Source organism: Cucumis sativus, chromosome 5 (assembly GCF_000004075.3).
Source record: "Cucumis sativus cultivar 9930 chromosome 5, Cucumber_9930_V3, whole genome shotgun sequence".
In the NCBI taxonomy this organism is placed as follows: domain Eukaryota; kingdom Viridiplantae; phylum Streptophyta; class Magnoliopsida; order Cucurbitales; family Cucurbitaceae; genus Cucumis; species Cucumis sativus.
In genome coordinates, this window is record NC_026659.2 from 1,528,749 (window position 1) to 1,555,875 (window position 27,127).

Here is a 27,127-nt window from a genome sequence, read left to right on the forward strand (position 1 = left end):
AGTAGATGATAGATGATGCCACCATGGACGGTTAGGGTAAGATGGACATAAGGAGGGATTGTTATTTTCATTATCACTAAACAAAACATTACCTTTTCTTTAAAAAAAGAAATACAAAAATGTTATGTGAGCATTTTCAGTAGCTATGAAGACTTGAATCATAGATCAAATAAAACATAATTTTGACTTGAATCAACGGATACTTGAAACATTACGAACCAAAAGTGTATATTATAACAAAAAGAATATTAGAGTAAATACACGAAAAGAATGATGTACAACCATACCCACCGGAAGACGGGATAAGGGTATGTTAGTAACTTCACAAGAAGGAGATGAGAAGTAATATTAATGACAAAAGTTGGAAACAAGTGCAACACTTAGATGAACAAAACTAACAAGACATAACAGCACATAACACAAACAAAACCAATACCTTGCCTTAAATAATATAAGAAGTGTAAGGTTATTTTAGTAACTTAACCCTTATACCAAAGGTGACAATTCTTCTTTAACCAATTGGCTACGCAGCCTCCAAGAAACTCAAACTTCAATTTAAATCGATCCTAATTTTTCATAACTCTCGAATTCCATTTCCTTTCATGACGACGGTGATTTCGGCCGTTGCAACCGCCGGGCCGTACCGGTATGATTACGGGAGGTTGTTTCAACGCCCGGCCGCCGGAGCTCCGAGTCCAGGTTTTCCATGGCGGTGTTTTGCGAAACAGAGGTGGAGAAGGAGAAGATTGATGGTTGTGAAGATGAAGAAGAAGAAAAGTGAAGAAGATGAAATGGTTAAGGAATTGAAAATGAGTGTGGAGGAGAAAATGGGGAAGAAGAAAGCAGAAAGAGAGGGTTATTTGATAGCTGCAATTGTTTCGAGCTTTGGGATCACTTCAATGGCCGCCATCGCTGTTTATTACCGTTTCTCTTCCCAAATAATGGAGGTACTCTGTTCTCATTAGCGTATATGTGTTAAAATAAAACTAATCGATTCTATTAAATTATTTTATATCTAACTTATAAATTAATACTTGGTGTCATCCATAGATTTCACTCTACATTCCAGCTCCCCTCTCTTCGTCGTCTCTATTATATACACATCAATATCATTAGTTGATTGAGTAGTAAATTAGTTTTTCATATCCTCTAAACTCCAATCAAATTCTATACTTTACATTTTTATTCATATTGTATTTTTACTTATACAATCCCATCAACAAAATTTACATATAGATTTGTGATTTGTGGTTGTTTGATGCATCTAATCATTTTGTAGCTAAATTACTTTTTTCTAAAAGCGGATGTATTTCGACTTTTAGGTGAGTTGCTAATTAAAAGAGATTTAAAAAAATTAAAATAAAAATGAGATCATGAAGTGTGTGAAACCATAAAAAAGAGAGTTTGATTGAAAATAGTTGTAACAAAATATTCAATCAAAACATGAATTTTAAATTACATTACATTACAAACTCATTTCATTACAATTCACTAAACTTCTAAAATATCCTCACTCATTATGTATTATTTAAACAATTTATCGAGACGTTTTTATTGAAACACGAATAATATACATGTTTAGTTGGAAAATGAATCTATATAATGTATGTAATGTGACATATTTTCATATAAAAAAGAAGTGGTATGCAATAAATGTGGTAAGAAATCTTTTTTAGCATTATGTTGGTATATACACTACCATTTCTATTTACAATTTGACAAGTTATGTGTTAATGACAAGTTTGAGAATTTTGCGTTCTGTTTTGGGACTTTCTCTTCTTTCCTCTTTCAATAATACCATGGATTTTCCTCTTTTCTTCTGCTTCATCTTTTTGTTTCTGCTTTTACTTTCATCCTATGCTTTTATATATATATATATATTGGGATCTAACCCTTTTAAAGTGTTTTTAGGGTATGAAATTTTTATTATTACTCATGTATTCAAATACATTAACTAACTAAGTGATATAAAGAAATAGTTTGAAAATTTTAAATTGAAGATAAATTTATTTATGTTTTCGATAAAAAGAAAAGATATGAGTTTTATTATCTATTTTGCAGGGCGGAGAATTTCCACTTTTAGAAATGTTCGGCACTTTTGTACTATCTATTGGTTCTGCTGTAAGTTACGTTATTTAAATTTCAAATGAACTAAAAGAGATCGTTTGAAACATTTAAAAAGTCATTTCGACCAATTCTGAAAACATTTTTCACTGATGACAGGTGGGCATGGAATTTTGGGCGAGATGGGCTCACAAAGAGCTATGGCATGCTTCGTTATGGGATATGCATGAGGTAATTAATAATATAACGAAGGTGTTACATACAGAATATAATAAAGTTAAAAGAAGCATATAGTAAAAGTTGTTATTATTGGGTAGTCTCATCACAAGCCGAGGGTTGGAGCATTTGAAAAGAACGATGTGTTTGCAATTATAAACGCGATTCCAGCCATTGCTCTTCTTTCTTTCGGCCTCTTCAATCAAGGCTTCTTTCCCGGCCTTTGTTTTGGTGCCGTACGTCTCTTCTTTCTCTCCTCTTTTTTTACTTTTTTTTTTTTCAATTATACTTTACTCATAGTTCATTCCATTTTTTTCTTAAATTTCAAACACTTGTTTTGTTTTTGTTTTTGTTAAGAATTGTGAAAAAATATATTAAATAAAATAGAAATTTCAAAACCAGAAAGCAACCAACAGAATTTCGACTGAATCAAACCTAAAGATTGCTTCCATCTAAATCCAGAAATAAATTTGTAATTTATCAAATAGAGTATGAAGTAGATTAGATCTTTTTCTTTTTCTTAGAAATATGAAGCAATATTTAAAGTATTTCCTACTAATTTTATGAATATTGATGGATGATTCATACTTTCCAACTTTAGAATCATTCCAACCTAACTTAGCAAAGTGGTGAAGGAAAATGAAGTCCAAGTCAGCTTTTTGTATGACGTGGCTTTCCACGATTGGCAATTGTACAGGGTTTGGGAATTACGGTGTTTGGGATGGCCTACATGTTCGTCCACGATGGCCTCGTTCACCGTCGTTTCCCCGTGGGTCCGATAGCCGCTGTCCCCTACTTACGACGTGTCGCTGCTGCTCATCATGTACTTTTCGACTCGTCGTCCCTCTTGTCTATTTATTTTTAATATTTAATACACTTTCAGAAACATTTTAAAAAATAGTAAATTTGATTAAAAAAATTAAAAAAATTATCAGTTATATTCTTATAAAATTTAAGAGTTTTGTTATAACTTATAAATATTTTAATTTATTTTGTTATTTTTAAAAATATTTATATTTTTAAAAATTTTGTTTATATAATTTTGTGCAGATCCATCATACGGATAAATTTGACGGAGTTCCATATGGGTTGTTTTTAGGACCCAAGGTTAGTCTCGTCATTTTGTATGCTAAGTATGATTTCAAAGGCTGTATTGTTCATTCCCTGCCAATATTTTCAATTTTTATTTGGAAACATATTCACTATATTGCATATTCTTACACTTTGCTATTATTATTACTATTGAATTTGAAATTTATTAAAAGAATATATACTAATTGTCTTAAACGACGGCGTTCGTCTTCAGGAACTGGAAGAAGTGGATGGCGAGGAAGAGCTGCAGAAGGAAATTAGGAGGAGAAAGGTTTACAGAAATTAAATTCAATTTTCTTATAATGTTATAATTATTTTTATAAAAATTACAACAAGTAGTAAAAAAGAAAAGAAAAGAAAAGAAGAAAAAAAACACCACTCTCTTTTCTTGTATATTTATTTATTTTAATTTAATCTCTCTTTGAGGGGAAATTAAAAGGAGGGATTGCTGATAAGTTTTTCTATAAGAATTCTTTAGATATTTATATCTTTTAAAAATCAATTGATTTATCATATATATAATACAAGTATCATCTGATGGTCTAATTAAAATGGTAAGTAGATATATATATATCCTTTTTTTTTTTTTTTGTTGAAAAATAGAAATAAAGTGGGAAAAAAAAAGAAGTGTAACGCTTGCTTTCTAAAAAGAGAAGACGTGTAAGCAAAAGAAAGTTACACATCTACTCAACTCATTTTTCAAAACTATTCACGTCATTTTCCTGCCGACGCGTCGTTCTTTCTTGGACTACTTGTCGCCCAATTTCCAAGACAAACAAACCTCAACCATTTTTTGAAATCATCATTTTTATTTCCTTCCTCCCCCAGCTTTTCTTTTTACTAAATTACACATATGAAAATATTGTAATTTTATTCTTTTTACTTTTGTGCTTCTAAATTGTTACCATTTATTATTATTATTATTATTTTAATCTCTGTACACTTTTACAATTAAATTCATAAATGAAAATAAGTTCATAACAATGTATTTGTAGATCATATTTAATTTCCGTCGTGTCTTCAATTTTATGTTCTTTAACTTCACAATCTGTTTGGAGCATAAATGAAACACACCATTTTAATTTCATCTTCAATTAAATTAATAAAATGATATGGACAAAAAGGGGGAAAAAACGAGATTGTAATTGGAATTTTCAAACCCAATATGAATAAATGGAAAAAGGAAACGTATACATTTTTCTTTCCTTGAAATCTAAATGGCCTAAGACTAATCTCACCAACCAAAATTGAATCTTAATTTTGAAGCGTGTGTGTACTAGTGTCGAGAATAAAAAATAACTTTAAACCACGATCATCTTCTTTCAAAACTATATAATTAGTTGAACATAATTTAGTCGTGTTCTTAACATTTTGTCCACAAGTCATATTTCTATCAACATTTCTATATTTTTATAAGTTTGAGATCGTGTAATAAGTGTAACATGTTTGATTGTCACTCAACCAAGGAATTTTCCCTTCTCCTCCTTAATTATACTTATCCTAAATGAAATTGTAATGTTTTTGTTAAGCAAGGTAAGGGTTGTTTAGTTTTCTTTCTAAATTTTGTCTAAAACCAAAAATTAATGCAATGCAATGAGTGATTACAGAACATTTTGTTATACATAAATATGTGATTTAGTCATAAATTTTTTGTATAATTTTAGTTTTTAAGTTTAAAAGAATATATCCATTTGTTTCATGTACATTTTTATTTAAAAGTAAGTTTAAAAAGATTCTAAAAATATTTTTTGTTTAGTTTTTAAAAATAATTATATGTTGGTTTGAAATTAGAAAAATAGTTTGATTGGATATATGATTTTTTAAAATTATTCTTTTAATTTAAAATATCATATAATTGTTCAAAATAAAAGTAAGAATGAAGTTTTAAACCTATTTTTAAATTCGGACTAAAAAGGTACTTAAAAACAAAGAGAAAGAAAGTAAATTTATTTATAAACTTAGTAAACTAAAAAAAAAAGGTACCAAACACATATAGAAAGTAATAAAATTTTAATGAGTAATTATATTTGATCAATTTTAAAAATAATAATTAAAAATATTTTTAAAAAATAAAAAATATAATTGGAAAGATTTTGACAAATTTTACTTTATTTTAAAAAAAAAAAAATATTACTGCATATTTAATTATTTTGAATCGATTTTAATAATTTTTCCAATAGTCAATGGGCCGAAGCCCAATGGGCCAATTTTGGTGGGCTAATTGAAAGAATGAAAGCCCTATAGATAAAGCACTTAATGTGAACCATGAAGGTTCACGAAAGTTCCACTCCCCAATCCAACTCCAAAACTCTCAGCTTCGATATAAGCCAATCCAGCTCAACACCGGAATAACGTCGATTGCACAATATCGGAGTTCGGACACTCTCATCTTGCTCTTCTCCTACCTTCTAAAATTCATATCTCATGTAACTCTTCATATTTTTCCTCCCTCCCATCAATCTTTCTCAATCGGTGTTTAAATTTTCGTCTCTTTTCCTTAACATTACTTTTCTTGAAATTCTTGATCCTAAGTTTTGTTATTTTCATTTTATGATCAGATTTAATACACAGTCTCAGCTTCTGTTACATTCAACTCATTGGTCTCTGCGTTTGGGGAAGCTTAACTGCTCAAAGTTGTATAATACTATGCGTGGTGCAGCTGCCTTCTTGACTGTAAAGAACAAATCTAAACTGATCCATCCTCCGAAAGGATCATGGGGTATTGACCCTTCTCTTTGATTGATTAATCTTTCCATTTCTTTTTGGTAAATTACAAGATTGGCTCCTAAGTTTTCAGAGTTTTGTTGATTTTGTCTTTGTACCTTACAAAATTTCTAATAAGTTCTGAACTTGTAAAGTTAACTCCCTGTGTTTTAAAATGTTTTTTTAATTGATCTCGGAATCTCAATTTTGTATCTAATAGGTTAGGTTGTGATTTCGAAACACTTGCATGACACACATTTTTAAGGGTCTCTTAGTAGGTTGATTTTAGGTGTAAGCATTGAACAATAAAATTAGTGAAAATAAGTTTAGTGATTTGTTGAGTGCGAAAGTGAAAGTTAAAAAACTTATCAAGGTATATTAGTTAAACTTATAATTCAAGCATACAAATTTTGCTATCTATTTGAAGCTTTTTTAGTTTCTAAAGTACAAAGATTATGTTCACAAAAGTTAATGGACCAAACATATAATATAATTTTGCTATCTGTTTGGTTCGTTGCTTGAAACAATTGTTGGACTGCGATTTGATTAGGTAGTCTGACTTCCACAGTACAAAGGCAAGGAATGAAGAATGATTCTGAGGGAGAGTCTGTGGTTACAAAAGAGAAAGCTGACCCAATTGCAGCGTTCAGTAGGCCTCCACCACTCCCCCCCCTTCTTGGTCCATTGGCTGTTTTTTCATTGTTAGAAACATATTTGAGTCCTGATGGAAACGATGACTAGAACGGGATGTTTTGTAATACCTTTTGGCTGAGATCAAGTGTAGTATCTGTTCTAGAAGGGGATGTCTTGTATGTTCATTAACTGTACCATTTCCACGACCTCGCTATTACCATGTATGATATTTTCCTTGTTTGTGAAATAAAGTAAAATGAAGAGTACGTAAAAAAAAAGTGGAGACCCAAACGTATTAAAATCTTTAGAAAGGGCTTGCAAATGTTCCAGAGAAACTTGAAGAGAATTATACAGATCTTTGGCATCCACTTTACCCAACGTTGTTGAGAAACTTTTATCAGCCCTACAGGAGTTTATGTATTTTTAATGTTAAATAAGGAGCTTTTTTCATGAAGATCAATGGCATATGGTATTAATTTTGACTTACATTCATGGATTGCTGGATACTTAGTACGCAATAAAGTCACGAGCTTCATTATAGCCTGATATTAGTTATAGACGAAGCCCCATCAGATCAAAAAATTGTATATATTTTTAATACACACAATTTACTTTGATTTCAATTGAATTGAATTAACATTGAATGATTTTACTCATATCTGAATGTTGAGTGATCGAAGTGGTTGGAAATGGATCCATATGCCTTTGCTCTTTGTATATTCCTCTTTTAGCTCTTCTCATTTTGAAAAAAAAAATGTTGGAAATGATGGCTTGAGTACTTACTAAGATTTGGTGTCCAGTTTTTACTGGTGGTTCAATCATAATTTGTGCCTTCCTGTAAAAGAGTTGCATTTGATGCAAGTAAGATTTTAAATTTCCAATACAATTGAAATTATCAGGTACTGAGATTATTGCATGGTTATCTCAACTGTATAGTTTTTCCTTCTTCTTCATTCATGATGTCAATGAAGGTGCAACCCTTGGTGAAGGGAATCTTCATGTTCTTCCACTCTGCTATGTTAATTAGGGTTGTTAATCTTTCAAAATGAAAGAATATGAATTGGAGGGATGAACTAGATAGAACTACTTAATTGCCAGATTGCTCCTGCACTGGAAATGCCTCTTTTGTAGACGTTATGAATTCTAAACTTCACATCTGGACCCATGCTTTGAGTTAGATTTCAAAGTAACTCATAGCTTCCAGCAGGTAGGTTCCATGGACTTGTAAAAACAGATTTCTGTTATACATTCATAGCAGTATGAAGGAGAACAGAAATACAGAAATGTCTAGTAAATTGGTAGAATTTTGATCCTTAGACACTCCATTCAGAAAATTATTAAATTCAATTAGCTATATAATTTTTAATGATTATACAATTTCACTTTGAACTTAATCGTTCACAATTTGTTGAAAGGTGAAAGGCTGAGATGAAACATTCATATATAGGAGTTGATAGAATTTCGAGTTTGGGTGGTTTGCAAATAAATGAGGTAAAGGGGTTGATTTGAAACATTTCAGGTGAGACGTATTTAGCCCATTTTTCTTACCACCAAGCTCATTTTATACAGAGAGAGAGAGAGAGAGAAAATTAATGCGATGAAGCCAACTGGGGACTGTTCTGCTTTCGGCATGTGACATGTTGACAAGTATATAACCAAATAAAGATTTAAGTTTCAAAACTGGATGTTGTAATTGTAAAAATTTTATGATTCAATTTCTACTATTAAAATTTCTTTTGAGTTCATTTTATACAATACAAGTTTCAGGGTATAATTTTACATGTTTAAGTTTAAGAGGTCAATTTTTATTAAGGAAAATTGTGTAATTGCAACTAAGTGTGGTTCTCCCATTTCTGTCTTTTTTCTTTATTCAATTGTTGCTGTTTCACCCGTTACTCTTTTTGTGTGATATTGAACCGATTAGTCTCTGAGTTTGGGGAAGCTGAAGGTTATGAAACATATGTATGCTTGCTGTAGCTGCCTGCCTTATTGACTCTAAAAAACAAGTCTAAACTCATTCATCCTCTGAAAGAACCATAGGGTATTGTCCTGTCTCTTTGATTAGTTCATTCTTTCCATTTCTTTTTGGTAAATTACAAGATTGGTTCCTAAGTTTTCAAAGTTGTGTCAATGTCTTTGTACGTTATAAAGTTGGAACTTATGAAGTTATCTCCCACATTACTTCCTGTATTATGGAATGTTTTGAATTGATATTTGAATCTCTATTCTGTCTAAAAGGTTCAGGGCGTGAATTTAACACTTGCATGACATACATACTCTCAAGTGTTCCTAAGTAGGTTGATTTCAGGTCTAAGCGATGAAGCACAAAATGAATAGAAAAAGATGCGGAGATTTATTGAATTACAAAGACTCTTGAGTTAAACTTATAATTCAACCATAAAAATTTCGCAACTAAATTGAATCTTTTAAGTTTTTGAAGTACAGAGAATATATAGACAAAAGTTACAATGGACCAAAGACACTGTAATTTTACTGTTTGTTTCCTTGCATTAGAATTTCTTGACACGAAACAACTGTTGGACTGCAATTTCATCAATACAAAGGCAAGAAATGAAGAATGATTCTGATGCAGAGTCTTTGATTACCATAGAGAAAGCAAATTAAAAGCCAATTGTGGCATTCAATAAGCCTCCACCACTGCCTCCCATTCTTGGTCCATTGGCTGTTTTCTCTTCGTTAGAAATGTATTTGACTCGTGATGGAAACGATGACTAGAAGGGGATATTTTTTATGTTCACAATCTTTCCCATCCCCATGAACAAAATAAATTTATATGTGTGTCCTTTACAAGAAAAAATCTACAATATAATATAAAAATTTGAGTACACAACTATATAGTTGAGCCCCAAAATGTATAAAGGTTAGATAGCTCTTCGAAAAGCTGTCCAAGAGAAGATTGAAGAGAGTTACACAGATCTTTGACATCCACTTTACCCAACGTTGTTGAGAAGCTTTTATCAACCCTACAGGAGACATAGTTTATGTATCTTTAATGTTTAATGAGAAGCTTCGGCTCACGAAGATCTATGGCATAAAAGGTATTAAATTTGACTTACATTCTAAAATTGCTGAATTCTTAGCAAGCAATAAAGTCACAAGTTTCATTATATCCTGATATTAGTTATAGAGAACAAAGCCTCGTCAGACCAACAAATTTAACATGTGTTAATACACGCAAGTTACTTTGATTTCAATTGAATGAGCATTGAACGATTTTTACTCATTTCCAAATGTTTTGAAATTGTTGTAAATGATAGCTTGTTTGTACTTACCAAGATTAGATGTCCTGCTTTAAATTGTGGTTCATTTATAATTTGTATCTTCCTGTAAAAGAGTTGCATTTTAATATAAGCAAGATCTTATTCTTCCAATATGATTGAAAGCATCAGATATTAAGTTTATTTATGGCTAACTGTATAGTTTTTCTTTCTTCATCTCTGATGTCAATGAAGGTGCAACCCTTGGTTAAGGGAATCTCCATGTTCCTCCACTCTGCCAAATGATAATTAGGTTTGTCAATGTTTTAGAATGATAGAATATAAATTGAATGGATGAACTTGATATAGAACTACGAACTACCTAAATGCCAGATTGCTCCTGCCATGGAAGGGTGTCTTTCGTATACTTTACGGATTCTAAACTTCACATCTGGACCCATGCTCTCAGTTAGTTTTTCAATGAAACTCATAGCTGCCTGCAGGTAGGTTCCATGGACTTAGTAAAAACAAATACAAATTTCTATTCTATGAATGAGAACAGAAATACAGGAATGTCTAATATAGCTCATTTTTACCTTCTTCCCTTTAAATTTTTCAATGAACAAGGAGTCTTCAATGAGGCAGTCTTCTGAGATGTAAGTACTCATTTCCTTTAAGTTCTTTTCATTGATGCATTTGTAGAATCTCTCAATCATTTCTCCCGGAGAATTTGAACTTGAACCTGGGCAGGAAAAGGAATCATCCATTAAACATGATAGGACGAGTGTGTTGTTTGTTTTCCTCTTGTTGTAGTTTCCATAGTTCTTCTTTTGTTGGAATATACATGAAGTTCTTTTATTCAAGAATGTATAAGAAGAAAATCTCCTAAATGATTGGGAGCCCCCAAAGTTGACAGCTTGAGGACTTGTAATAAGGGACATTATTAGTAGTAGTAGTAGTTCACTGCAGAAGGAGGAATGACTAGGGGCCTTTTATGAAGACAAAGATGCAAGAGCCAAGAAAATGTGAAAAATAAGTTGGAAAGGGTTCGAAAGATGATGCTTATTTGTTGGAATTAGGCTTGGAATATTGGTGATTTTGCCTTGTGTTGGAGGTAAGGAAGCTTCCTCCTATGGTTTAGTTAACTTGGAAGCATAACTATTCTGTTCTCTCTCTCTCTCTCTTGTATATGTCAATTTTGTCTTTGTGGAAACTATGTTAAATTCTCCATTTAGGCTAATGTTGATGGGAATGGTTGCCTTTATGGTTTGAGATTGTTGGATGAATCCAACGATCTATGTATTTGACTAAGCCACAGAGTTCGTTGTCTCTTACATTGTAATGATACTGATTTAAGAAAAATCAAAACAATCTATTCAATTGATTCGACTTAGGTCAGCCAATGTGTATTCCAATAGACTAAAATTGATGCGTCTCATGACACATTTGCCAATCCCAATGCATTCATTCAATTGGGTCCTTCCTATCATTAAAATCTAAATTCATATTTGTTGTCAAATGCAATTAAATTAGTCCGTAGCCTTTATCATTCAGTTCCTAATACTTTAAATGTAGGTTACTAACTTAATTACATGTAATAAATTTTAAATTGAAAGTGAAATCAATTTAATTTTTAATTTTAGGGACAGAGAGAGAGTGTGGAAGTCAGATGGTATCATTCTTTAATGCTGCAAACTTGTACAATTACAAAATTTAAAATTAATAATCATAAAGAACTTAAGTAAGATTATACTAAAGTGTATAATTTAATAATAATAATGTGAGATGTTGAATTACAAAAGTGGCAAACATTAACTGGATGACAATGGGAATCTTAGAAGAAAAATTGCTCAGTCTCTCCTTAAATTCTGTCTGTTTTGTTCGTCTTTTTCTTACTCTAAATTTTTTTTAAAAAGGGAAAAAATTCAATGCCTGTTCTATATTTTCAGTCTACAAAATTATAAATTTAGTTTAAGATTTATCAATAAATCAATTAACTTCTATAAAGTTGATTTAGAGTTTAAACTTGTAAGTTAAGTTTATATCGTGTAAGGGGTCGAAGTTGTCTTAGGAAAGAGGAACCGAATGCTCTTCCTTGAAGTTGAAACGTAACTTATCATCTATTAATAGTGATGGGTAGCTAGATATGTGATTAATGCGGAAGTTGCTATCAAATGCATATGAACACCTTAGGATAAATAATAATAACAATGTAGGTTCTTTTATTTTCCAAGTGTAGGAGTTACATCACAATATCAAAGTTGATTAGATCAAGTGATGTTGAACATTCAGTCCTACTAGTAAGTTAGACCCAACTAACAAGACATATATATATATATATATATATGATCTTCCATGCTACTATTTAATAATGTATTTTCACTTATTATGACATTATTTTAATACATCAATTTTATTACAATTTCGTGATTGGATAATTTCTTTGATTAAAAAGAAAGTTAGAAAAATGATTTAATAATATGTGAAAGTGATATTTATCGAAAACAAAAAATTTAATCATCCAAAATCAATGGAATGTTTTACATTTATAATTTTTTTTTCTTATACAACTTTTGAATGGTTATTAAATTACTTTATAGTGATTTTCACCATTTTAAACATTTGTTTATATATATGTTAGATGTAATTAGATAGAATTTAGTGAACGTCATACTTGCTTCCAACACGTTTTCTTCTACAGTTACGTTTTGACCATCTTCATTGTATAGCGATAAGTAAAATTAGTTGAATATTTTAAAATGAAAATGAAAAAAGGAATGGTGACAAGGGTAATATGAAATAATGTTTCTTCCACATTGAAAACACACCAAGCGTTCATTTTCTAATTAAGATTATTGTCATTTGGTTTCGGAAGCGTTTCAAATTCATTATTGTTACTTGATTCATTTGGTCAATTTAATTAATTGAATTGTTAGTGTATCCGTCAAATCTTGTTTTCATATGGGTTATTATTGTACGGTGAGTGCATCTATATTTCAACAACAAAATACCACCAATATAAACAAAAGACATTCTAAATTGTTTTAAAAAAATTAAAATACATGTAAACGTAAAATATAATATTTACATTAAAACAAAATGAATGATAATACTAAATTACAAATCTTCTAATCTTCAATATTAATGATACATATATTTTTTTTCTTTTCAAAATTCATTTGGTAAAAATGAACCAAAACAACAAATTGTTTTGTCTCTTTTTAGAAATTCAAAGAATTAGGAAATTTATAAAGTCAAAAGTTGACAAATGTAGCAAATGATGTCTCAAAGTAAAACTTTCATATTTTGATTTCATAACCACAAAAAAATTTATGAACCCTCAATGTGTGCCACGTGTACACAGTCTCTTTTCTTTTTAATGAGAATTCAAGACTTTTTTAGTTAATTTAGTATATATATATGTGTTTTAAATAATCAACTAGTTATTCCTAATTCTGTTTTATCTCTATTTTTATATATACATACGTGGTTACATTTAAGTATATACAATCTTAAAACTATATGCTTCATTAAATTGATTATGATTTTCATTAAAATAAATATATTTGTTGTCCAATTGATTAAAGTTCGGTCTTAATCAATCTATTTCCAAAAGAAAACGTCTCTATAAGAAAAAGTGTAATTAAAATAGGATTTTGTGTTGTAAATCAAAATTTGAAATGATTAAAAAAAATCATATTAATGAAAATAATTGTTTATAGGAATAGGTAATTACATAACATATTTTTAGTGATTCTTTTATTTACAACAATTAACTATTTGATGACAAATGATTTGTCTATATTAATAAACTTTAGTTTATTATTTTCATAAATAATCTCTAATTATTAATTTAATGTCATCTCTGATTTCAATTAATTAACTAAAAATATTTAAGAAAAAATTATTTCATCGGAAGCATAATCACTAATTCCCCATCATAAGTATTGCGTAAAGCTTAGATTAACCACCCATTAATATATTAATTTTAGATTTATCTAAAACATTTAAATGAAATGTATTATTCCAATTAGCTAATATTTAGATTTATTGTAGAGTTTATTTTTTTTAGAACTGATTAAATTTCAATTTTAGATAAAATAAAAAGAAACTCCAAAATAATAATAATAGGCCAAGAAAAGCCACTTTTAGCTGTCTCGTTAATAAAGTATTATAAAGCTTAAACCAATCTTAATTCTCTTTAATATCTTTTTTTTTTTCTTTATGCAATACAAACTTACTCTCAAATTTTCGCTTTTCAAAATTCAAAAAAATCATTTCATTTTTAAATAAAATGTTTGCTTAATAATTAGACTAAACTTCCTCGTTACATTTTCAAAAAAAAAAAAAAAGAAAAAAAAATCATTGTTATGTAAAATCTCCCACAAACAACTAATTGAGTTTGATTAAAATAAATTACTTTGTTTAATTTATATACATTCTAATAGGGCATCCTCGGGATAATTCAATACAATTAAATTATCAAACTCGAACCTAATACAAATGGTAAAGTAAAGTTTATTTTGAAGCTTTTAGGAATTTAAAGACTAAATAGATTAAAACATAATATAAGTATATAATTTTGATTTAAACAAAATTAAATTCCAAATTATCTAAATCTTACAATTATTCCTTTCTAAATCCTAAATAAATAAATAATAATAAAAAAAGAAAACCCTAACATTCAAATTTAAAACAAAGTTAAAAAAAAAAAAAAGGAAATTTTGGAGGTCACAATTGTAATTTTCAATCTTTTATTGGCAATATAAGAATTTAACTTATTTGTTTATATCCAACTATTTACTATCTCAACTAAACCAAGATTATGTATTCTTCTTCCAAAATATTGGATGTGTTTGGTATGAATCCAAAAACAAAATTTTGAAAGAAATAACTTTTTTAAAAAAATATTATAAATCTTTATATATTGATATACAAAAGATTTAGAATATTTACAATTGTCTAGTAAGAATAATGAGAAATCATATTGTAGAAAGATTTGGAAAAAATTCAACAGGAATATAATAAATATTTATCAAGTTTATTTTTTTTAAAAAAAAAAAGAAATAAAAATCAGAAAAGAAATTAAACAAACCTATAATAACCCCTCCATGTTTTTGACATAAGATTGACCTATATTTAATACCTTCTTAACATAGTATAATCCTAACAAATCCTCGTATTTAACTGGTAGAAACTCAATAAAAAAAAAATTAAGAACATTATATTCCATAAATCTTTACTAAAAAAATGATTAAAATAAAGAAGAAGAAAAATGAATTGAATAAACAATTAAAAGTGAGTTTAATAGGAATAAAAGCCCCCAGGGATGGACTCTCCCAGGTAAACCCAGCCCAATACAAAACTATCCTCTACCATCCCTTTCTTCCTGCTCCCCTCCATTCTCCATCCTCCACCGTCCCTTTTCCCCTATCCTCCCCTCCTTCAATCATCTCAACCCTCCACTTTTCTTCGCCTACTCTGTTACTCACAACAACGCTCTCCTTCTTCGCCTTTACTCTTTTCTCTCTAAATCTCTTCATCTTCTTCCCGCATTGTTTACAGCTTCCCATTTTAGATTTATGATCTCCCATTTTTTCTGATTCTTGGTGGCTATTCATAAATAATGAAAGATTCTGAGAAAGTTTTTTGGGATTCCATGAAAAATCCCGCCGGAAACCACCACATTACTGCCGCTTTCAATTCTCAGTCCAGAACTTCCTCTAAGCTTCTCTTATGTCTCATCTTTTTCATCTCTTTCACTTACCTCATTTACTCTCTTAAACTCCTCTCCTCTCCCCGCCTCTGTTCTGACTCACAGCCATTTTCCTCTTCCGCCGTAGATCCACTCCACAATCTCACCACCACTGCCGCAATTTCACTTCCGACCTCATCGCAGAATCAGACGGAGCTCCGGCATGTTGTTTTCGGAATTGCCGCGTCGGCGAAGCTGTGGGAACAGAGGAAGAACTACATCAAGCTCTGGTTTAAACCAGAGAAGATGAGGGGGACGGTTTGGTTGGACCGGAAGGTGAAAATCGACGAAGATTCCGATGAACTCCCGCCGATTAGAATCTCCGGGGACACGTCGAAGTTCGCGTATAAGAACCGACAGGGGCATCGTTCGGCGATTCGGATCTCGAGAATCGTGTCGGAGACTTTCCGGCTCGGTTTGAAGGATGTACGGTGGTTTGTAATGGGTGACGACGACACCGTTTTTGTGACCGAAAATTTGCTTAGGGTTTTGAGAAAGTATGATCATACTCAGTATTACTATATCGGAAGCTTGTCGGAGAGCCATTTACAGAACATTTATTTTTCGTATTCGATGGCATATGGCGGTGGTGGGTTTGCGATTAGCTACCCATTGGCGGAGGCTTTAGTGAAAATGCAGGATCGGTGTATTCAGAGATATCCCGGATTATACGGCTCCGATGATCGGATGCAGGCTTGCATGGCGGAGCTGGGCGTTCCGCTCACCAAGGAACTCGGATTTCACCAGGTTTGTTATTATAATCTTAACCTTATTTTACTCTAATATTTAATTACTTTTACTTTTTAGGTTAAATGGTAAATTTTGTACTATGCTTTCGAAAAGTTAGAATCTAAAACCATATTCAAATGTCACTAAATTTTGTACCCTTCCACTCTAATTTTGTTTTCCATCTTTTTTTTCTTTTAATCATGAACCTATTTTTTTTTTGGTTAAAAACCCAAATGTCTTTGAAAATTACCAAACTTTTGCTTCACTCTCTCTAAATCTTAGGCAATTTTTTTTTTTTTTTACCAACCATCCAGAGATTCCCTCCCTATTCAAAGGGTGACTATCACAAATATAGCAATTATATTCAAAAAGCATTAATGGTTAATGTATATATTTAATATTTAAAAAAATTATAAATATGATAAAATTTGTAAGTCTATCTTATAATTACTCTAATTTAGGTCCAGAGGCGTTTGAAAGAGTAATTTTATAAACCAATGGATGAAGTAATGATATTGATACTAATACAAAGGTTTACGAGGTTGGGGAGGCTGAGCCCCTAGTCCATGTTAAACTTGAACTCAAAGTAACATGGTTTTACCTAAAAATTAGGTAAGTAGTAAAAAAAAAAAAATGTTAACTAATAATGGAGGGTTTCTTACTTGTCGGTGATGATTAGTGGAGTTTTGTTTGTTGATATGAAAAAAAAAGGCTACTGTTTATTGAAGAAATGTGCTTTCAATTACCGACATTGTCTTCAACCAAAATTATTGGTGTGGATGGACCGAGTTAGACCGAGTGGTTATCGAGTCTTTTCCGAGTTGTCTCTTTTTATTTTTATTTTTATTTTTTCTTCAAAATTTAATTCTGACATAATGCATCTTTTAATGGTGGACAAAATTCAGATAGGCCTTGGGAGTTGTGGAATTTGGAATTTTGCTAACATTATTATATGAAATATTTAAAAATATTCATGTTTCTTTTAGAGGTGGTATATGCAGTATATACATATGTGTATATGCGTAGGCTACTACTAATGGGTCCTTCGTGAATAAACTTCCATTTTTTAATTTTATTATCTCAATTTCTAGACTCAATTTTATTATATGAAGATTGTTTTTGGGAGAAAAAAATGGGTCAAAATTGATAATATAAAAAGGAGCTTAAAAAGTCACTGAGGATCTACTATTTGTTTGTCTATATTTATGTTTGTTGGTATTGCTATGACCCACCTTGTCTTATTGACAAGTCTTATGTCATTAAAGAAGTAAAGAACTCCATTCTAATACCCCTTGACACGTGTCCTTCATTCTCTTGCTCCCCACCTGACTATACATTATATCTATACTATATAGTTTATTATCTAAGTCTACTTTTATGTTTTATATAATCTTTGAATTTCTTTCTTTATGACTTATGTGTGTAATTACATTATTAATAACCATGTTGTTACTTGTTACAGTACGATGTCTATGGAAATCTATTTGGCCTACTCTCAGCTCACCCGATTGCCCCATTTGTATCACTGCACCATCTCGACATTGTCGAGCCCATCTTCCCCAATGCCACTCGCCTCCAGGCCCTCGACCGTCTCAAAATTCCAATGGAGCTAGACTCCGCAGGGCTACTGCAACAGTCCATTTGCTACCACAAATCCAACACTTGGACCATCTCTGTCTCCTGGGGTTATGCCATCCAAATCTTCCGTGGTATCCTATCGCCTCGTGAAGTTGAAATGCCATCCAGAACTTTCCTTAATTGGTATCGTCGTGCGGATTACACTGCTTATGCATTCAACACTCGACCTGTCGCTCGAAATCCTTGCCAGAAGGCATTTGTGTTTTACTTATCCAATGCCTTACAGACGAATTCGACGACCGGACAGACGGTTAGTAAATACATTAGACATCGAGCACCACAACCAGCGTGCAAGTGGAAGAGCCCCAGCCCCAGTAGCATCGAGTTTGTTAAGGTGATCAAGAAGGCAGATCCGAAGTTGTGGGAAAGAGTAAGTGGTGATTAATTTGAATGAAAAGTATGAAATTTTTTATATGATATTCAAAACGATTAATGAGTGAGTTTGTTTGTTTTGTGTAATAAACAGTCACCAAGGAGGAATTGTTGCAGAGTGATGAAATCAAAGGAGAAGAAGACATTGATGGTGGAAGTTGGAATATGCAAAGATGGTGAAATCAGTGAAGTTTAATTTAATTAATTGAGATTCATCCTCTTTCTAATTTTTATTTTTTTTTATTTAATGCTCTAATTTTTGGATTTGAATGTAGAAATTAGGGTTGTATTTAATTACTTTATTTATAAATATATATATATTTATATATAATATGGTCTAAAATTAAAAACTGTTCTCTCACTGATGTTAGAAAACAACGATAATTATGTAAGTTATTAATTGATGACAATTCAATATTTAAAATAAATAAATATTAATTCATTATAATCAATAAATCTAACTAAATTAAATCATTATAGAGGAAAGTAGTTGAGCTACAACATAATTGTTTGAAAAAACTAAAGAAAACTAGAAAGTGATTACCTGAAGGAGACAAATTGTGAAACCAACTTATAATAATAACAATAACAAAGGAAAAGGCTTTAATTGTAAACGAATTGTGAAGCACTTCGTAGCATTTTATTTGTTATTTGGGTTGGGTATTTGTATGGTTGCAAGGGCCCTTTTATTTCATTCATTGTTGGAATTGGTTGAGGACTCTATTCATTTGGGCCTATTTATTTGACCAATAAGGGCCCAACTATAATATTTATAAATATTTTGTTTAAAAAAACAATGGTAAATAGTTTTTCTAATACTCATTTTTTTAATGATGTATTTGTGAATTCCGAGACAAAGCATTGAGATGAACACAACTAGTAGATTCCCTTCAATAATTGTATGGGATTTAATAATTTCGACCCTAACCAACCTATCATTTTTTAATTATCAATTTATTTATTTGATTAATACGCTTAATTCAAATTGTTAGAACTCTCTTATTAAATAACATTTGATGCCACATTTTTTCTTTTTCGCCAATATGTGGTATGGGAATCATAAAGTTTATAGAACGCTAACACTTAGTTGCAACCATTTAAATTTTAACTTGAGGATAACAACATCCCTTTGATAAATTACTCATCCTTGTAAACATAGAATATAATTTGATACATTTTGTTTTTGTTTTGGTCGAGTTATATTCATGAAAGTAAATCATTTGACATTTTTAAAAGCATCATTATTATTCGACAGGTTTAGCACAATTTTTATAGTAATGTACACAATTACGATGAAACAAAGGAGTCCTACAAATGTCCAAAAAACACGTAAAGTACTTATAAAAAAACAATAATAAGGTAAACTTAGGAGGAACACAAATTAGATGATATATATATTAATATATAGTCACCTAACATGTTAATATATACCATTCTATATTCAATTAAAATGCATCTAATATTCTTAAGGAATATGAATATGATGCAAATTTTCAAACTCATGCTAGAGGGTTAACAATATTAGACATACATACACACACACATATATATATAATAATCTTAGATAACACACATAAAGTCAATGTTGTTGAATTAGAAAGTTATGAATTGAATGATTAAATTATAAGTAATTAGCTATGATATTGATAAGCTTTCTAAGGCTAGAAACCAAACAAGAAAAAAAGGGTCATTTCTCAACCACATAACAAGAGGGTGGATGCTAAAGGGGCATCAAATGTGAAAGAATTTCAAAGAGCTAATGCAGCCCCAATTTGCTTTGTATGAACAATCATACTCATTTCCCAAAGTAATATGGTCCACCCCCACACCCTCTTTCAAGACTTCATTTACATGTCTAGATAAATAAAAATTAGGGAACCATTTACTCGATTTGCATTATTATTCAAATCTAAAACAATCGATCTCTTTGAGTACATAACAATTAATATCTTATCTTTTGAATCATCTAAAATTTTGTTGCCTTCTATTTCGTTGATCCAGGGCTTTTTGAATATTCAATTCCAACTCTCATCCACAAATGCCTCAATCCCATTTTCAAACCACACATTCAAAATATTCAATATAGAGAGACAAATCATAAATATATGTACCAATCACAACCATCCATTTGTATATTTCTAGTTCAATATCATCATCATTCCTTCCCAAATTCAATAGGGTAAAAACCAATCTTGAAGCTGTGAAGAAGATGGAGAAATAAAGAGTTGAATGAGTAGATGGGTTTAAAGGAGAAAGAGAGAAAGAAAAGAAAAGAAAAAAGCAAATTGATCTACCATAGGCTATAACTAATAATCTAACCCTCCCCCAAAGTATATTATAAAAAAGCTTTTATGTATATTATGTATTGGAGTATTTGAAGCTATTGAGTTATCTATACCTAAAAAAACTAAAGTATTTGCCCAGCTGACTCTCATTTCACATATTATCCAGCTAAATCATGAAGCAATTGAGCACCCATCAAATTTCTATAAGGAAGATTCTGAGTTTCTCCATCTAAAAGGGAATATTGAACTGGTTGGCATTCTTCCATGTGATCTCTTGTGAAGAAAAGGGAGTTTTGCCCCACCGCCGGTCCTGCTGAAGCGAAGGCAATGCTCACACCTCCGTTTCCATTCCCCCCGGCCGCGGCATGCTGTTGTAACCCTAAAGTCAACGACACGCCTCCACCACTGCCGTTGTTGAAATGTTGATTGTTGTTGTTGTGACTGCTGTTATGGTACGAAACTCCACCACTACCTGTATGGTGGTTGTAGGACGAGAAGTCGAGTTCTACCGTGCCAAATGCATCACCCACTACTCGTCCGAAGGTGTGGTTGTGGTTTCCGTGGAGTTGGTGTCCGTGGTGGTTTTGCATCGTTTTAATTGTTCTTGAATGATCATTATTCTTCTCCGAGTTGCTAGAGATGATTGAAGAGAGACATTCCGAGTCTATTCTTAAGAGTTGGTCTGGTGTCGGTTTTTGATCCTCTAGTCTTGTGGCAATCGACCGATGACCGTCAATGTCGTCATTGAAATCCGTCACCCCATCAAAAGAGTTATTGGCATTGTTGTTGAAACTGTTATCAATCTCTTCCTCTTGTTCCTTTGTTTCTTCCAAATACATCTCCTCTACCATTGGCTTCCACAGCCTCACCCTTGCATTAATGAACCAATTTGACACCTAACCGAAAACAAAACACATTAAAAGTTGCATTATATATCATACAAATGGCAAAACTCATGCTATCATCTTCAAATTTAAATTAGAAGTTCGATTCTTCATCTTATGTAATTAAAGAAAAACATAAACATACAAATACAAAAAAAAAAAAAAAATCAAACCCTACAAATCAAACATCTTTTAATTCATTAAAAAAGTACACATTTCATGAAAAATGGAGGTTCAAATGTCTATAGAATAATGTGGGGTTTGATTATATTTAAATAAAACAGTGGATTCTCTAAGAAGATATGAAAAATGTAAACTTGAATTAAATAAGAAAGTGGTTGAATGAAATTGTATTATTATTATGATTATTTAGGGTTTTTTCTTTTCTTTTCTTTTCTTTTGGACTTACCTGGCTTCTGGAGAGACCAGTTTGGCGAGCTAAAATATGTTTATCCACATCGCTAGGGTACCTGAAAAAAAATTTAACACCATTTTCAAACTCTTGGCACAAAATTAATAAAAAAAATTAATTATAAAAAAACATTTTTTTGAGAGAGAAGGGGAAGAATAAAATGGGGTAATTAAGGAGAGAAAAATAAGAACCACAGAAGAACAAGAGAGAGAAAGTAATTAAATGATTGAAAGCAATAGGGACAAGAAAAACAAAGGAATCTAATATGTGTGTTGCAAGAAAAATCAATGATTGAGCCTTAGCCACTAAACTACTTCAACTCTTTTGGTTTCTCTTTGGTTACAACTTTAAAAAAAATCAAAAACTTATTGTAAAAACAAAAAATAAAGTGAGTAAAAATGACCATGATCACGTTGATTCTAAATCCTCTTTGGAAAAGGTCAAAACAATGCGAATGACGATTCCATACGGTTCTATGTTAGAAGGGATGACAACTAGCTATGACTATGTGGAGTGAGTTAACTAAGGCATCTAAAAGTTTTTGTTAGAACGCCATTGAGCACAAGAACTTTTGATAACGAAAATGACGGAAGGGAAGGGTGAGAGTGTTATACGGGTGAAGAAAGTGTTCGAAAAGCCAAGCACGAAGAACGGAAACAGAACGCTCAGGAAGGCCACGTTGAGGACGCCATGGATGGCTTTCCATGATGCTGATTTGATGGAAAGCTCTTTGTTGCCTTAAAGCTTGATCAATCACTCTAAGTCTTGGGGTTTCTCCTCTTGTGGTACCAGGTGCAATTGGATCCTTTTCTCCCATTGCCTTTCTTGTGGCTTGAATTTGTCCCACAATCCCATCTTTTAGGCTCCTAAAATGCCTCGACATCGCTTTCGACGCCAACGCCGAATACACCCTCGCCGCCCCACTCCCCGCTACTGCTTCGAACGATGCCACTACTGCCTTCATTTGCTCACAATAATGCCTATACCTTCTTTCAACCTACAAAGATCAAACCTCTTTATGTTAATTTGTATGTATATATGTGTATGGGAGGGTTTCAGAAATAGTTATGATTGTGGGCAAGAGCATTTAATGAAAAGAAAAAAAAAAACCCCACAATCCCATATCAAGGGGAAATTTAAAGTTGTGAACTTTATATCAATTTCTTGTTAAAGTTTTGATTTTTACTCCTACCCATTTGAAATAAAGAAGAGAAGTTTTTAGTTTTAACCCAAGTTTGAGAGGAGAATATAAGATAAAAGTGTAATTAAATAAAAGTTATACCTCTTCAAGCATGGAAAAAAGCTTGGTTTTCCTCTTTTGCAACTCCATGAAGTCAAGTGAGTGAAGAGAGAAATTGGTTGAAGAAGAAGAAGGATGTTTGTGTTTTGGTGAAGAAGAAGAATGATTGGTGATTCCAAGGCTACAAAACTCATAAAGAAGTTCTTGAGTTGGGGCCAAAAACTTAGAGTTTCTAAGATGAAAAATGGGGAAAGATGATTGGTTTTGTTGTTGTTGATGTTGTTGCCTTAGTTCAAAAGATTGTAAACCAATAGAAGAAGGATTAGATGAACTAAGAGACAAAGAAAGGCCTTGGCTTGGTCTTTCATTTGGTTCACATGGAAACACACATCTTAAAGAAGAATCCGTCGTAGCCGTCGTCCCCCACGGTCCAACCACCATCATATTTTGGGGAAACGACTCATCATCATCACCACCGCCACCGCCGCCGCCACCACCACTCGACTCGTTGTTGAACATCTCCACCACAGCAGGTTCGGTAGTGGAACCGAACCCGGTTTGGATCTGATTTGTGAATTGATTAGGGATGTTGTTTGAATTCGAATTGGAATTGTAATAAAACTCTCCTCCAACTACCATCTCGTTTGATTTTCCTTCCCCTTCACAAAGCTCACCAGCCATCAACTAAAAAAAAAAAATAGATCTTATTTTCCCTTTGATCTTTATAGTACAATCTATATGATCAATCTTCAAATCCAAGAGCTTCTTCTTATTGTTTCTTGTTGAGATTTCAATTCCATCAACCTTGATCTAATCTGCAAAGTAAAAGAAATAAAACACAATTCATGACATATTGAAGTGTTTAAAGTAAGAGATAAAAAGAGAGAATTTTGATGGAGTAAAGAGTGAAAGAAGAGTAACCCAGGTAAGAGAGGGTGGAGGAGGGCGGCGGCGGCGGCGGCGGCGATGGTGGAGGAATCTTAGGGAGGGGGTAATTTTGATGGGTTTTTAAGGGAAGGGAATAAAAATATATCAAAGGGAATGAGATATAATGAATTAAAATTGGGAGAGAAATATAGAGGAGGAGGAGGAGGAGGAAGAGGAGGAGGATGATGATGATGAGATGAGCTTTAGGTGGTGGAAGCTATAAAAGTAATCATCATCTCATGTACTACTCTTTAAACATCTCTCTCTCTTCTGTTCTGCACAACTACAACAACATCAAATTAAAAGAAGAAAAAAAAGGACTGTTTTTTTATTTTCTTTTTTTTTGGGTGTGAGCTTCTTTCTCTCTTTAATGGGTCAATGCAAAAAGGGATAAATCTGTCCAAAATGGGCTTCCTACAAACAAAGAGAAAAAAAGGGAATCATAAATTTCTTCTTTTTTTTTTTCTAATAAAAAAAATAGTAATCATAAACCAATACCAATCCCTATCCCAATTCCAATCCCAATCCCAACTCAATTATTTTGGTACCAACTTTTTTTTATTATTATTATTAAATATACACAAAAACCAAAAGATTATTTACTTTAATACTAAACTCACAATATATATATATATATATATATATATTAGAATTGAAAAGGCAGTAGTGATGAACAAAATTAGAGCAGAATATATTTGTGTAGACAATATCACAAACAACCAGCCGCCATATCACTTCTTCTATCTTCTTATTCTTCTCTATTTCTTTTTCATTTTTTGAGTCTCATGGATTCAATCCAAGAAATTACTCAAAAGAAAGAAAGAAAAAGGAAACCCAAGTGGGAGTTGTGGACAGGCTTTTTCAGTGGAAGAAAAGAGAGAGAGATATGAGTTTATAGTGGACCTGATTTTTTTCTTCTTCTTCTTTCTTCTTTCTTCCTCCTTATTGGCCTTTATTTTTTTTTTTTGCTGAAATCCAAAAAGGGGAAAAATGGGAGAAAATAAATGACTGATTTTTTTTATTTTGGGGAGTTGGGAATGGGAGAGAATTAGAGGGGGGAAAAAAAAGATGCCATAAGAAAAGGGAGGGATGAGGTGGTCCAAATGGAAATGGGTATGGCCATCTAATTCTCATATTAATTGCTCTATTAAAACCCCTTCCCACCCAATTCCTCCTCACAAAATATGTATATATACATATACACTCACTCCACGCGCTCCCTCCATATATTAACCTTTCTTTTTTCTTGCCCTTTCATGTACTTTGTGTGTTTGATTAATTACTCTCTATGTCTTTGCTTTCTCCAACTCGATTCAACATCCTTCTTATGGACTCTAACAACCATCAGTTTTTATTTATATAAATTACTTAGTTTTTAACCTAAGGTAACTTTTGATTTGTAGTTTGGGATGCTAACTTCACATGAAAAAAATAACAGATTTCTTTTTGTTTTTGAGAGAGTGAGAGAGAGAGAGAGAGACATAACGTTTATTATTATGTATTGACAAATAAATTAAAGTTAGCATTGTTTAATTTCTCTCTTTTTTTTTTGTAGCTCTTTCATTTAAGGTTAAATTTGACATTGGGCCATATATATACTTATAAGAACATAACATGTTGAGTCTCTTTTGAAACTATAATGATTGAAAATTTTATAACATCATACAAACATATGCTTTATTTAACTCTACATTATTTTTTTTCATTAATTACAACCAACCAAATCGCTTTCTTTTTTTTTCTTCTTTCTGTCTCTCTCTCTTCTCTAAAATTACATCAAAATATTATTTCACTTTTATACTTTCAAATTTATTTAAATTTAATTAAAGAGTAGTAATATTTTATAGTCAAAATGAAAAAAAAAATCACATACTTACATATATATATATATATATATAGACTTTATCTAAGGGACATACAAACATAATCCAATAAAGAGATCTTGAGTATATTGCTTGCAAAAGACAAACAACTTGTTCCATTTCATAAAATTCTTTTTCAAATGAATGTTAACTTCTGTTTTTTTAGTAGTTTGAGTTTGATTACATTTTATTCCCAATATTTTGTAATATCTAATTTTAGTCCTTTTACTTAAAATATATAAATTGTTAGAACATTCTTTTTCTTTAAATTGAGTGTCATTTTTAAGTAATATTTTTTAAAAAAATATAAACTATTGAGAGGAGACTAAATTTACTATTTATTATTCAAAGTATATAAAATCAACTTTTTTTACCCTACGTAGAGAAAAGAATAATCAAAGCATAGTAAAGTTGAAAAAAGTGAATTTTAAGTTAGTAGGGTGTATATACACTCACACGTGTGGGTGGGTGTATATATATATACTCATTTCTAGGTAGAATTTAAAAGATAAAAGTTAGAGAGTTGGAAAAAGAAAAAGGGTGAAAAATGGTATTGTATTTGAGAATTGTGAGATTGAATAATATTTATATTGGGATTGTTGTGGTTTGTTACTTTTATTACATTCATTTATGAGCATATAATAAATTTGTTGTGGGAACAAATGTCTGCCATATCATAATGTGAACTACCACTTGGATGTTGGTCATACATTATTATTATTATTATTGTCTCAATACCAACAATAATATTGAAAAAGTTAATTCTTTTCTTTTCAGTATAATAATATTTATGAATAACTTTGATTTTACCATATTCTATGATTTGCACAATTGTCATATGTTATATATATGACTATACATCTTCATCAACATAACGCATATCCATATGTTGTTATATTTAATACTATTTACTAATGATAGAGATTTCAGCCCAATCAAAATCAAATTGGATAATAATGTTGGTGTAATTAAATACAAATGTTATTTTTATATATATTATATGATCAACCAACACACACTTTTCTTCTCTCAGATTCAAATACTAGGCTTTGTATATTTTCAATATACTTATAGAAAAAATATAGCATGTAATTAAT

The 27,127-nt window shown here is 31.3% G+C and overlaps 4 protein-coding genes and 1 long non-coding RNA gene across 5 annotated transcripts; 3 read left to right on the forward strand and 2 right to left on the reverse strand.

Moving 5' to 3' along the window:
• The first annotated feature begins 527 nt into the window (after positions 1 to 527).
• Positions 528 to 3,893, forward strand: LOC101214325 (beta-carotene 3-hydroxylase 1, chloroplastic). The gene is made up of 7 exons (XM_004143925.3): positions 528 to 947; positions 2,062 to 2,121; positions 2,224 to 2,295; positions 2,382 to 2,516; positions 2,978 to 3,103; positions 3,331 to 3,387; positions 3,587 to 3,893. The coding sequence occupies exons 1-7, from the start codon at positions 603 to 605 to the stop codon at positions 3,656 to 3,658; spliced, it is 867 nt and encodes a 288-aa protein (XP_004143973.1). The 5' UTR covers positions 528 to 602; the 3' UTR covers positions 3,659 to 3,893.
• Positions 3,894 to 5,649: 1,756 nt separating this feature from the next.
• On the forward strand, positions 5,650 to 7,194 carry LOC101214491. The gene is made up of 3 exons (XR_969441.2): positions 5,650 to 5,798; positions 5,931 to 6,091; positions 6,626 to 7,194. It is a non-coding gene; the product is annotated as an uncharacterized LOC101214491 (long non-coding RNA).
• Positions 7,195 to 9,038: 1,844 nt separating this feature from the next.
• LOC101214565 lies at positions 9,039 to 10,906 on the reverse strand. Its single transcript, XM_011656426.2, has 6 exons — positions 10,523 to 10,906; positions 10,309 to 10,423; positions 10,143 to 10,221; positions 10,002 to 10,053; positions 9,786 to 9,840; positions 9,039 to 9,692 (listed from the first exon to the last, which is right to left on the reverse strand). The coding sequence occupies exons 1-6, from the start codon at positions 10,865 to 10,867 to the stop codon at positions 9,514 to 9,516; spliced, it is 825 nt and encodes a 274-aa protein (XP_011654728.2). The 5' UTR covers positions 10,868 to 10,906; the 3' UTR covers positions 9,039 to 9,513.
• A 4,366-nt stretch (positions 10,907 to 15,272) lies between these two features.
• LOC101214810 lies at positions 15,273 to 18,699 on the forward strand. The gene is made up of 3 exons (XM_004143927.3): positions 15,273 to 16,428; positions 17,873 to 18,418; positions 18,515 to 18,699. Exons 1-3 carry the CDS (start codon positions 15,553 to 15,555, stop codon positions 18,614 to 18,616), a joined length of 1,524 nt encoding a protein of 507 aa, XP_004143975.1. The 5' UTR covers positions 15,273 to 15,552; the 3' UTR covers positions 18,617 to 18,699.
• A 1,825-nt stretch (positions 18,700 to 20,524) lies between these two features.
• Positions 20,525 to 24,668, reverse strand: LOC101215049 (homeobox protein BEL1 homolog). Its single transcript, XM_011656427.2, has 5 exons — positions 24,163 to 24,668; positions 23,284 to 24,056; positions 22,616 to 22,998; positions 21,999 to 22,059; positions 20,525 to 21,601 (listed from the first exon to the last, which is right to left on the reverse strand). Exons 2-5 carry the CDS (start codon positions 23,920 to 23,922, stop codon positions 20,864 to 20,866), a joined length of 1,821 nt encoding a protein of 606 aa, XP_011654729.1. The 5' UTR covers positions 23,923 to 24,056; positions 24,163 to 24,668; the 3' UTR covers positions 20,525 to 20,863.
• Positions 24,669 to 27,127: the final 2,459 nt, after the last annotated feature.

Coding starts and splice junctions, on each gene's coding strand:
- LOC101214325 (XM_004143925.3), top strand. CDS start 603: ATGACGACGGTGATTTCGGCCGTTGCAACCGCCGGGCCGTACCGGTAT. Junction 3,104..3,330: donor GTGTCGCTGCTGCTCATCAT/GTACTTTTCGAC, acceptor AATTTTGTGCAG/ATCCATCATACGGATAAATT. Junction 3,388..3,586: donor GGTTGTTTTTAGGACCCAAG/GTTAGTCTCGTC, acceptor GTTCGTCTTCAG/GAACTGGAAGAAGTGGATGG.
- LOC101214565 (XM_011656426.2), bottom strand. CDS start 10,867: ATGTCCCTTATTACAAGTCCTCAAGCTGTCAACTTTGGGGGCTCCCAA. Junction 10,424..10,522: donor AAAAATTTAAAGGGAAGAAG/GTAAAAATGAGC, acceptor ACCTACCTGCAG/GCAGCTATGAGTTTCATTGA. Junction 9,841..10,001: donor AAGCAGGACATCTAATCTTG/GTAAGTACAAAC, acceptor AACTAATATCAG/GATATAATGAAACTTGTGAC.
- LOC101214810 (XM_004143927.3), top strand. CDS start 15,553: ATGAAAGATTCTGAGAAAGTTTTTTGGGATTCCATGAAAAATCCCGCC. Junction 16,429..17,872: donor AGGAACTCGGATTTCACCAG/GTTTGTTATTAT, acceptor TACTTGTTACAG/TACGATGTCTATGGAAATCT. Junction 18,419..18,514: donor ATCCGAAGTTGTGGGAAAGA/GTAAGTGGTGAT, acceptor TGTAATAAACAG/TCACCAAGGAGGAATTGTTG.
- LOC101215049 (XM_011656427.2), bottom strand. CDS start 23,922: ATGGCTGGTGAGCTTTGTGAAGGGGAAGGAAAATCAAACGAGATGGTA. Junction 22,060..22,615: donor TTCGAACACTTTCTTCACCC/GTATAACACTCT, acceptor ATTTTTTTTCAG/GTACCCTAGCGATGTGGATA. Junction 21,602..21,998: donor CTGGTCTCTCCAGAAGCCAG/GTAAGTCCAAAA, acceptor GTTTTCGGTTAG/GTGTCAAATTGGTTCATTAA.